The following is a 12915-nucleotide window of genomic DNA, read 5'->3' as shown; positions in this document are numbered from 1 at the left end:
TTGTTTGACAGTTCTGAAGGCTAGAAGTTCAAGATCAAGATGTAAGCAGGGTTGGTTCCTTCTGAGGGCTGAATATAAGAATCTTTTTCTGTGTACCACCTAGGTTCTTGTGGTTTTATGGAAATTTTTGATCTTCCTTGGCTTGTAGTCTTTTCAACCAATTGTGCTGGGACAACTGGATACTCACATGAAAATGAATGAATTTGGTCAGTTATCTCAGACCAAATTAATACAAAATTAATAAATGAAAATGAATGAATTTGGTCCATTATCTCAGACCAAATTAATACAAAAAATTAATTTAAAATGTCAAAAAAAAATAACTGTAGTAATTACTATTATAAAACTCTTAGAAGAATGCACAGGTGTCAGTTCTCATCATCTTGAGTTTGGCAATGAATTCTTAGATATGACACCAAATCCACAAGCAAATAAAAGATAAATTGGATTTCATTAAAATTAAAACTTTTCTGCATTAAAGGACATTATCAGTAATGTGAAAAGAAACCCACAAAATGGGACTAAATATTTGCAAATCATTTATCTGATAAGAGACTTGTATTCAGAATATATAAAGAATTATGCAATTCAATAATAAACACAAATAATCCAATTAAAAAGTGGATAAAGAGCCTGAATAAAAGTTGCTCTTAGAAAGATACACAAATGGCCAATAAGTATATTAAAAAGCTGTTTGACATCATTAGTCATCAGGAAAATGCAAATCAAAACCACAATGAGATTCCACTTTATATTGCCTAGAATGGCTAGAATAAAAAGAAAGTATGTAACAGCAAATGTTGATGAAGATGTGGAGAAATTAAAACTTCTATACACTGCTGATGGAAAGGTAAATTGGCAATTTCCCCAGCAATTAAATTTAGAGATACCACATGACCCAGCGATCCCACTTTTAGGTGTATATCAAGGTGAAACACAAAAACACATATCCACACAATATTTGTACATAAATCTTTATACAGGGATTATTCATAACAAACAAAAGGAAGAAACAACCCAAAGATTCATCAATGAATAAACATATAAATAAAATGTAGCATATTCATATAATGGGATATTTTTTGACTATTAAAAATGGAGTACTAATAATGCTACATCATGAATGAGCCTTGAAACGTTACGCTAAGTAAAAGAAATCAGTCATAAAAGACCACATACTATATGATTCAATTCATATCAAAGTCCAGAATAAGAAAATCTGTAAGTAAGGAAAGTAGATTAGAGGTTGCTTAGGGTGAGGAAATGGTGGTGATAGTTAAAGGTGTTTTGTTTTGTTTTGTTTTGTTTTGTTTTGTTTTGAGGTGAGGATAATGTGCTAAAATTGACTGTAATGATGGTACACATGTCTGTGAATATAGTAAAAAATCATTGAATTGTAATTTCAACAGATGAATTATATGGTATGTGAATTATATCTCGGTAAAGCTGTTAAAAAACTAGATTTGAGATTTAAAAAAATAATGTTTCTTACCCATTATACTAATAATATCCAGGGTTTATGAATGTGACAATGATATAATTATTAAGAATAATGTTTTCAGAAATAATAACTGGCACATCAATTTGGCAGTATTGTTAACAATTATGTTCATATTCTTTAACACACAAATTTTATTTATAGGTATTTAAAATTGAACTATGGTGGTTTATGAACGTTAACTGTTCAATATTTTAATCAGGAATAATTGAAAATGATTGAAGTAACCAAAAATAAAACAGTAGTTAAATACATTGTAGTTAAGTTCTTTTTTACTGAATATGGCATAACGAATTTAAAAATGTGAGTTAGAATTACATGTGTTGATACTGAAAATTTTCTAAGACATATTGTTAAATAAGAAATGCAAGTTACATATAGTAATGGCATTACTTTTTCTATTGATTGTTTACTAAATTAGCTAATTATTAAGTGCTTTATACTGATTGCCTCATTTAATGTCTATGACAATCTTCCTACATGAGTATTATTGTTAGTCCTATATTTATAAATGAGGAAACTGAGGCATACTAATTACAATTTCTATAAACAAAGATCTATTTCTTCATATGCATAATAAAATAAGGTCTGAAAGGGTGCACAGCAAACCAACTATGGTAATTGTTTTGGATACAAGGGTGTAATTGATCTTTTGTGTGTGTGTGTGTGGTTAGCAAAACGATGTGTTCATCTTGAGGCAAATTCCCACCTGCCTGCCCTGCCCTGCCCTGCCCTTCCATCCTCCGCCCCACGCCGGGCTTGTCTGAGGTTTCATTCCACAAATATGAAGTGGATGAAATAGTTTGCAAAGTACAGCACAGTTCATAGTGAAGAATAAGGACGCTACTCTTACTTTAAGAGAATAAGGCTTGCACTTCCCCTGTCCCATGCAATAAAGCAAGTTTTATATACTCTCCCTGTATCTTTTTTTAAAAGCATTTTCTTATATAAATTTAAGTATTTTACCAAAAATGTCTTTTCCTCCAAACATATAAATTTGAGTGAAACATATACTCCTCACCTGTGAACTTGTTTCTTCACTAAAATATAAATGCTATCTGATATTAAGGGTAAATGTCTTTTGACCACTGGAGGTCATGGAAGTCTGAATTGGACCGTGAAGAAGGCGGTTGTGTTTTCTGAGGTCTACAGCAGGCATCTCACTGAGCACGCACAGAATCGCCGTCCTCCAGCCCCCGTGCCAAGGCCGCTGAGTGCCCAGTCACTGAGGCAGCTGGGAGAAAATGTTAAGTAAACGTGATTCTAGAATCAGAGAAATAAAAAACAAAAAGAGCATGGACCAGGTCTTAGTTCTAGTCAAACTACAAACAAAATCCAAAGTGCTCAATCATGAAGATTCAAAACTGCTTCATTCTCTCACAAATTGTAAAATACAAAGCTGGCAGTTTTATTGACCAAAACTCAAACAGTCCTGAACGGGGTTTGTGTCAATGGATGAAAAGAGTCAGTCACTCTGGTCAGGGCCCCATAGAGCAGCACCCGGATCAATGGGTGGCCTCATCCCGCTGGGCCAGAAGCGGTGTCCAGCTGGCCTTTATCTTCTTCGCCACTTGGCCAGGTGGCTGTTGGTCATCTCCGTCTCTTCAATCTTGTCCAGTGCTGTTCATAACTCTCATTTTAGCTTCCTCTTTTCTGCTTTCCGTTCATTTTCTACTTTCTCAGCATTCTCAGCAGCAGTTTTATATCTCAGCACCTGTCCTTCAAGCCAGCGAATACTTTGTGCCAAGGTGGTTATATCCTGTTCTTCTTTTGAATGTTTAAATTTGTATTCACTAATTTGTCTGTTGGCATCTCTCTGCATTTCAATGAACTGCCAGTCTGAGCCATTCTGTAGTCCCGCCATGTCATCCGCTGTGCCATCGTTTCTGGAGCACTTCTGCCATTCTTCCTTGAACTGCAGCTTCAGTTTTCTAATCTGTGATAGTAGCTCTTCCATTTCTTCACAAAGTTTTCATAGCCTTACATCTATTGTCCCTTCTCCTGCTGACTCCAAGATCTGAGCAGCTTCCTGAGACACAGGGTAATGGCTCCAACCACTGGTTCATGACTGACAGCACCACTGCGAGTGCCACTGGGGATTATAACTAAGCCATGTTTCTCTCCTGTCTTCACCGTCTCCAGCAGGTCAGCCAGCTCCTCTCTGACTGTATCTCACTCATTCCTAAGGCAGGCAATGTATTCTTTCTGTTTGTCTAGGGCCTCAATAAGCTCATCTTTTTGCCAAAGGCTTTCTTTAAGTTCATTCATCTTATACTGCAGCACGCTGCATGTACATTTCTGCCTTTCTAACTCATTTGATTTCTCTTCATTTTCTCTATAGAATTGCTCCATCTGTTCCTCCTGTTCTTCAGTAACATCCTTGAGGGTGTCTACCTGGTAGATCAAATTGTTCTTCTCATTGTCCAACTGTGCATTGGAAACCCTGGCTTTCTTGTATTTTTCTTCCACTTCAGACAAAGACTCCCACAATTCACTTAATGAAGTGTCTGGACATAATAAGCTGCTGTTGTCTCCACTTCCTTGTCGGGATGAGCTTCCACTTAGAGGGTTTGTTGCTGAGGCAGAATTTCGAGATGAAGGCCTTGTATAATTTTCAGCACACTGTTGGTCAGATTTTTCATCCAACTCTTTTTGTTGTCATTCCAGTTCTCTCATGCGTTTATCTCTTGCTACTGCCCAAGTAGCCTGCTTTGCTGCTAGCCTTGCCTCTGCCTCTCTGGCAGGGTTACTCACAGCTTCATCTTCTGTAGAAAATCGGTCTTTCACAGACATTCTTTTCCTTCCAGAATGAGGAGTCTCCATCTTCTGTTCTTAATAGTCTTTTAGCTCTGAAAGTGATTTCAATCTGTTTTCAGGCTTTAGTGATGGTAGCTCTCCTTTTCACTGACATTTATTTTGCTTCTGGACTCATCCATTTATCTTTCCACATCTGTCTCTGGCTGCGGTGCCACCTGGGAAGGGTTGGAGCGCAGCTTACAGACTGGGTTGAGGGCCAAGGGCCGAGTGGTGCCAGGCATGGCAGACAGACTCAGTCTGGTGTCCCCAGCCAGGCAGACTGGGCCAGACACAGAGCCTTCCTGTGCCAGTGGCCAGCCAGTCTGTCAATCTGGTGTACCCTTGGTGCCATGGCTGAGACAGCAGGAACCAGTCCCTGGAAGGAACCACAGCAGGAGTAGCAGGTGGGAGCAGCCTAATTGATCTTTCTCAGCAAGATTTTCTAATTATTTGAATTATATGAATATTTTTACAGTAAGAATATAGTCATTTGTTTTGTGGGTGAATAAACATAATTAAAAAATTACTTCTTAGATTAATCGTGAAATTTATAAAACATGTAAAATGAATAAAAAGTAATACATAGGGGAGTGAAGACAGCAAGAAGGCAAGATAGGAACCCTTGAACTCTCCTTCGACCACCCTCCCTCACATTGATTAAACAAAAATACATAGATCAATTTGCTTTGTGAGAAATTCAGAAACCAGTTGTGAGGCTTTGGTACTCAAGTTAGCATGAAACCAGTCACAAAGAAACAGGTAAAAAAATTTGAAATAGCTTCTTGCTATAATCTACCGTGGTAGTCCTGTATGATTAGGAGGATAACCTCAGCTCCCATATTCTCCCTGGAGAGGGAAAGAATTAGACCACAGATATAATATTTCAGTTTTTCTGGAGGCTACCCAAGGGACTAGTTTTTGTCTCATCTGTCTCAGAGCATTGATGGGACCTGACATACACTAGACCCCTGAGGTGTACAGAAAACTAAAATGACAGTTGGCTAACTAACATAAAGGTTCAAGAAGTTCCCAGAATCTTTGGTGAGGCTTATTGCTTTGGGTCTTTCCCTAGAGAAGGCCAATCCATAAAGACCATGGTAGACGGCTGTTTTTCTAATGTGCAGACACCAACACAAAGAATCAATAAAATTTTTGAAAAACATGAAAATATTGTCCACATAAATGAACAAGGTAAAGCTCTAGGAACCACCCCGATTGAAATGAAGATATATGAATTATGTGAGAAAGAATTCAAAATAAAGTGTACAGTAAACTTAGGATAAAAGTAATGAACAAAGTAAGAATTTCCATGATAAGTTACAAAATCTTAAAAAGAACCAAACAACTCTCATACATTGTTGGTGGGACTGCAAAATGGTGCAGCCTCTATGGAAAATGGTATGGAGGTTCCTTAAACAATTGCAAATAGATCTACCATACGACCCAGCCATCCCACTGTTGGGAATATACCCAGAGGAATGGAAATCATCAAGTCGAAGGTATACCTGTTCCCCAATGTTCATCGCAGCACTCTTTACAATAGCCAAGAGTTGGAACCAGCCCAAATGCCCATCATCAGATGAGTGGATACGGAAAATGTGGTACATCTACACAATGGAATACTACTCAGCTATAAAAACGGATGAAATACTGCCATTTGCAACAACATGGATGGACCTTGAGAGAATTATATTAAGTGAAACAAGTCAGGCACAGAAAGAGAAATACCACATGTTCTCACTTATTGGAGGGAGCTAAAAATTAATATATAAATTCACACACACACATACACACACACACACACACAAACCGGGGGGGGGGGGGGAAGAAGATATAACAACCACAATTATTTGAAGTTGATACAACAAGCAAACAGAAAGGACATTGTTGGGGGAGAGGGGGGGAGGGAGAAGGGAGGGAGGTTTTGGTGATGGGGAGCAATAATCAGCTACAATGTATATCGACAAAATAAAATTAAAAAAAAAAAAAAAAGAACCAAACAAAAACCATGCAGCTAAAGAGTGCAATAAAAACTCAAAAAATCAGCAGAGCAGTTTAACAGAAGATTAGATCAAGCAGAAGAAAGAATCAGCAAACTCAAAGGCAGTTCAACTGATATTAACCAATTAGAGGAGCACAACTTAAAAAGAATAAAAAAGAGTGAAGAAATCTTATAGGACTTTTGGGACACCATCAAGTGGACCATTATACACATTATAGATATTATAAAATGTGAGTAGATAAAAGAGCAGAAAACTAATTTAACAAAATTGTGTCTGAAAAATTTTCAAATCTGGTCATAGACATTTAGTTCTTGGAAGCTCAACAGACCCAAAATTAGGTAAACCTTAAAAAAATTCATATTGTGTCATATCATAATAAATTGTCAGAAACCAAAGAAGAAAAAATGATTTTGAAAGCAACAAAAGAAAGGCAACTTGTCAAATATAAAGAGATATTAATACAACTATCATTAAATTTCCTAATGGAAACCATGTAGGCCAGAAGAAGTGTGATGTATTGAAAATGATGGAAGGGGGAAAAAAAGACAACAACAACAACAACAACAAAAACAACAACAAAAAAACCCCAGCCAAATAAGAACAAGAATATTGTACCAGACAAAACTTTCCTTCAAAAATGATAAAGAGTTGGTGATATCAGCAAGATGGTGGAATAAGAAATCTCACATTCCATTCCCCCCCCACCACAGAAAGTTTAACTAACAACTCTGCAGACCGGAACATTTCTTTTTCTTCTTCTTCTTCTTCTTCTTCTTCTTCTTCTTCTTCTTCTTCTTCTTCTTCTTCTTCTTCTTCTTCTTCTTCTTCTTCTTCTTCTTCTTCTTCTTCTTCTTCCTCCTCCTCCTCCTCCTCCTCCTCCTCCTCCTCCTCCTCCTTCTCCTCCTCCTCCTCCTCCTCCTCTTCCTCTTCCTCTTCTTCTTTTTTTTTTTTTAAATACCAATAATAGGAAACAAGCCTGAGACACTGAAGTGGTCTTCAGAACTGCATTAAACAAAGTTAGAAGGGTATGAAGAATGGTCTGTCTTTGACCACATCACTCCTCCCCATACCCAAGTCAGCAGAACACCAGACAGTAAGAATTCTCCTGGACCCACTATTTCAACTGAGGAGAAGAGAACTGGAGGCAGTCATCCAGCTTTCTTAGCTTTCTGAGATGTTTGCCATGAAGCCCACTCCAGTCTCATCTCATGGGAACACTGAAGGTAACAACATGGCTAGACTACTGGGGGTCAGATAGAAGCAAAGAAAGCAGGCAGAAGTCACAGTGAGCAGCCTGAAGTTCTTGGTGGTACCTCTTTGTTTCTGCAACTATATTTCCCTACTGGAGCCAACCTCATAGACCATGTGCAAAGCTGAACTGGTCACCTTCAGAAGCATGATAAGAAATTCAACCTAGCTTGAGTCCCTATATGGCTAGTTTCCATGCCCAGACTAGGCATCCACCCCAATGACCTCACCCAAACATAGAAACATCCATCACTACCCATTTTGGAGGAACACAGTGGCTAGACATGCTTAACATGGGATGTCAAGAAGCAGCTTCATTCAACAAAAAAGCCCGACTAATGACCCTGTAAAGGTAGGGGGACTCCTATCTCCATGCATTTCAAATAAGCATAGGGGTTAGATATGGTTGATACAGGAGATCAACAACTACTCAAGTCTGCCAAAAGCCCAACTCATGGACCCACTCTGAAAGAAAGACAATCCTTAATCATTCACTTTTAAGGAGCACATCTTCTGGTTACACATGTCCTAAGCAGTGATTCTGCCTAAACTTACAGTCTAGCCTGCAGCCCTGACCAACTGCAGATCACAAATAGTAGAATGTTAAGATAAAGAATGCATCCTGTAACTGGCTTGGCCATAAATTATTAGAGTATGCAGCCAGCAGCTCTTCCTAATAGCAGAGTCCAACCAGTGGTCTTGTCAGCCAGCAGAGCCCAGCCAGTAGCTCTACCCAACATCAAAGAAAGGCAGTAACCTAGGCAACAAAAGAACCCATAATAAGCTCTGCCTGCTCAAGGCTGTCACCAGCTGGCCCTTCTAGTATCACAGGCTAGGTAAATAATGAAGGTCTACCCATTTCAAAGAAGACCTGTAAAGACCTGAAGTGGGGACTGTCTCTTCAAATGTACAGGAAACAATGCAAAAACACAGTGATCAGAAAAAATCAGGGAATGTGATACTTCTAAAAAAACCTAATAAGGCTTCAATAATGTATCCTAAGGAAATATAGATCTATGAAATGACTGAAAATGAATCCAGAAAAATCCTCTTTAAGAAGTTCAGTGATCAACAAGAAGAAGAATTTTAAAATTTTGGAAAATAATACATGAACAAAGTGAGAAGTTTATCAAAAAATACAAACAATAAAATATTAGAGATAAAAAATGCAATGACTGAATTGAAAAAATCAATTAAAAGTATTAACAGCAGACTTGATTAAGAAGAATTAGTGACATAGTACATTTGAAATTCTCTAGTGAGAAGAGCAAAAAGACAAAAGAATAAAAAAGAATGAAGAGAGCCTACAGGAATTATGGGATACCATTGAGAGGCCAAACCTTTGCAGAATAAAATTGCAGAAGGAGAAGAAAGAGAACAAAATGCCTGAAAGAGTATTCAAAGAAATAATGGCTGAAAACTTTCTAACTCTGTGGATAGATGCCAATATTTAGGTACAGGAAGCTTAGAATTCTCTAATGAAATTCAACCCAAAGTGGAGTTTACCAAGACATAATATAATTAAACTATCAAATGACAGAAAAAAAAAAAAAAAAAAGGTTGAGAGCAGCAAGAGTGAAGAAATACACTACATATAAAGCAGTGTCAGAATTACAGTTAGCAGATTTCTCAGCAGGAGCCCAGCAGACTAGGAAAGAGTGGGATGATATACTCAAAGTGCTAGAGAAGAGGAAGAAAAAGAAACCAAACAAGAGTACTTTACCTCCTAGAGTTGTCTTTCATAAATATGATAGAAATAAAAACTTTCCATAAAAAGAAAAGCTAATGAAGTTCATTACCACTAGACCAGCCTTACAGGAATTGTTATAGGATATTCTTCAAACTGAAACAAAAAGCTTCCAATTAATAACATGTAACATATGAAAGCACAAATTTTAATGGTGTAAGTTAAACAGCCATATTCATAATACTGTAGTGCTGTAACAATGGTGTATAAAGCAATTTTATCCCTATTATGAGAGTCAAATGACAAAACAATTAACAACAACCATAGACAAAATAAATTATCAAGGGATACACAATATATATTATAAAATGTTGTAAATTCTGACACTGAAGACATAAAATGTGTGAGAGGATGACAGTAAAAGTGTAGAGTTGTACGCAATTAAAGTTAAGTTGTTATAACTTTGAATTAGGATGTTATAAGTAAAATATGTTCTATATAAGCCTCATGGTAACAGCAAAGCAAAAATCTTTAGCAGAATCTCAAAACAAAAAAGAAAGCATTCAAACACACTAGTACAGAAAACCAACAAACCAAAAGTAAGACAGCAAAAGAGGAACAAAGAAACACACTGCATAACAACCAAAAATCAATAAATAAAATGGCAGTAGAAAGTCTTTATTGCAATTACCTTGAATATAAGTGTATTAAATTCTTTAATAAAAAGACATAGGGTAAGTGAATAAATAAGAAGACCCAACTATATGCTATGTACAAGAGGCTGACTTTATTAGTAGGATACACATATGCCCCCCTGAAAAAAATAGAAAAAGATATTTCATGCAAATGAAAACCTAAAGAGAACAGAGATAACTATACAGATAAAATAGACTTTCAGTCAAAAACTGTAAAAAGATACAAAGAAAAACATTATATAATGAGAAGGGGTCAATTTATTAAGAGTACATAATAATTGTAAATATATATGTACCTAACATTGGAGCACTTAAATATAAAACCAATCAGAAAAAAAGCATATGAAGGGAGAAATTGATTGCAACACAATAGTACTAAGGAACTTCAATATCAGACTCAGATATGGAGTGTAGAGGATTCATAAAGCAAATGTACTTTACAGGGCCTGGTTTTCCAAAGCCTTGCAGTTTCAAATATTGACCTTACAAAAAACAGGAAATTTTCCCCAGGCTATTGAGTCTCTGTGGTTAGATAAATAATGATAACACAGAGAGGTTGCTGGCTCAAAGAAAGACTAGTTATGGATTGATATGTAAAGTTACTGGGAAGCTGCTGGAGAGAGAAAGAATGTTTGCTAAATAAAGCCTTTGTTAGTGGATCACTTAATTGTCTAATAGACTGTCATCTGACTTGTGTTTACTGAATGCTACCAGCTTCTATTGTTAAACTTATTAAACTGTACTTAGCAAAACCCCACCTATGTCTCTTCCTGTAACTTCTTGAGCTGGAGAATAAATGCAGGAAGAGAACCCCAATTTGTGGTTAATTTCCCAAAAGGGAGGAATGCTTCATGCTTGAGGGTTCTGGGATATTAACCCCTTTCTGGGGCATCTCACTGCTCAGAAGAGTTGGGCTTTGGGTAATCTTTGGTGGCTCTGTCACCCAGGGGAAAAGGGGTGACAAATCTGTGGAAGGCAAAGCAACAATGGAGAGATTATTCCCACTAAAAATTAATATAAGGACATAGGACTTGAAAAACATTTTAGGCCAAATAGACCCAACATACATGCACAGAACATTTCATCCAACAGCAACAGAATAAAGATTATTCTCAAGTGCACACAAGAAATTCCCCAGAATATATCACATGTTAGTGCACAAAATGATAGTTTGAAAATTTAAGAAGATTGAAATCCTATCAAGTATCTTTTATGACTCCAGTGGTATGAAACTAAAAATCAATAGCAGGAGGAATTTCAGAAAATTCACAAATACATAAATATTAAACAACACTCTCCAGAACAAATAATTGATCAATAAAAAATTAAAAGGAATATTAAAAAATATCTTGAGACAAACAAAGATGGAAACAGAATATACCAAAAATTATGGGATATAGTAAAAGCCATTCTAAGAGGAAATTTCATAGCAACAAATGCCTACACAAGAACAAAAGATCTAAATAACAACTTATCGTTATTCTTTATTACTCCACAAGGAATTAGAAAAAGAAAAGCAAACTAGGCTTAAAGTTAGAAGAAAGAAGGAAATAATAAAGATTAGAGCAGAAATAAATGAACTAGAGGTTAAAAACAACAAAAAAGAACAACAAAAATAAGAATTGGCTTTTTGAAAACATAAACAAAATTGACAAAGCTTTAGCTAGGGTAACCAAGGAAAAAATAGACAAGACCCAAATTAGTAAATTGGAAATGAACGAGGATACATTACAACTGATACCACAGAAATACAAAGGATTATAGGAGCCTACTATAAACAATTATACACCAACAAATTGAATGACCTAGAAGAAACAGATAAATTTCTAGACACATACAACTTATCAATATTAAATAATGAAAAAATAGTAAATATAAACAGACCAATAATGAGTAAGGAGATTAAATTAATAACAAAAATTCTCCCACCAAAGAAATGCCCAGGAACTGATGGATTTATGACTGCATTCTACCAAATATATAAAAAAAGAATTAATACCAGTTCTTATCAAAGTTTTCCAAACAATTGAAGAGAAGACAACACTTCTGAACTCTTTTTGCAAAGCCAGGATTACCTTGATACCAAAGCCAGACAAGAACATTACAAGAAATGGAAATTATAGGCCAATATCCCTGATAAACAGAGATGCAAAAATTCTCAACAAAATATTAGTGACAGAATTCAACAACACATTAAAAGTATTATCTTCCATAATCAAGTGTGATTTATTCCTAGAATGCAAGGATGTTTAAGCATACACAAATAAATTGATGTGATATATTAATAGAATGAAGGACTAAAACTGTATAATCATCTCATTTGACAAAATTTGATATCCTTTTATAATAAAAACTTTTACCAAATTAGGTGTAGAAGAAATGTACCTCAATACAATAAAAGCCACGTAGGAGAAGCCTTCAGCTAACATGCTCAATGGTAAACAAAATTAAAAGTCTTTTCTCTAAGATCAGGAATAAGACAAGGATGCCCACTGTCACCACTTCTATTAAACTTAGTATTGGAAGTCCTCATCAGAGCAGTTACATAAGAGACTGAAATAAAAGGCATCCAAATAGGAAAAGAAATGAAATTGCAACTGTTTTCTCATGACATATCTTACATATGGAAAAAAACTTAAGATTCTACCAAGAAAAAAAAAAAAAGCTGTTGGAACTAATATATAAGTGCATTAAAGTTGCAGGATACAAAAGAAATGCATGCAGATTATTGTTTACATGCACTAATAACAAACTATCTGAAAAAGAAGTCAATAAATGATCCCATTTATAATAGGTACAAAAATAAAATAATTAGTAATAAATTTATAAGATAAAAGACCTATACACTGAAAACTATAAAACATTGATGAAAGAAATTGAAGAGGACATAAATAAATGGAAAAATATCCCATTTTCATGAATTGGAAGAATTCATATCATTAGAAGGTCCATACTACTCAAAGTGACTTATAGATTCACTACAATACT

The 12915-nt window shown here is 35.7% G+C and overlaps 1 protein-coding gene across 1 annotated transcript in view; it reads right to left on the bottom strand.

Annotated features, from left to right (window-relative positions):
* The window catches only part of LOC134384336 (gamma-interferon-inducible protein 16-like), a 92288-nt gene that overhangs the window by 31793 nt on the left and 47580 nt on the right, over positions 1-12915 (bottom strand). Inside the window, exons 9-10 of the mRNA XM_063105875.1 lie at positions 3675-4120; positions 2674-2732 (exon numbers count right to left, since the gene is read on the bottom strand). Coding sequence (XP_062961945.1) covers positions 2674-2732; positions 3675-4120 — 505 coding nt within the window. The remainder of the gene's footprint in view (positions 1-2673; positions 2733-3674; positions 4121-12915) is intronic.

This window comes from Cynocephalus volans, chromosome 8, assembly GCF_027409185.1.
Source record: "Cynocephalus volans isolate mCynVol1 chromosome 8, mCynVol1.pri, whole genome shotgun sequence".
Lineage (NCBI taxonomy): Eukaryota > Metazoa > Chordata > Mammalia > Dermoptera > Cynocephalidae > Cynocephalus > Cynocephalus volans.
Note: the sequence above shows the minus strand (reverse complement) of the source record. Positions and strands in the feature narration are given on the sequence as shown.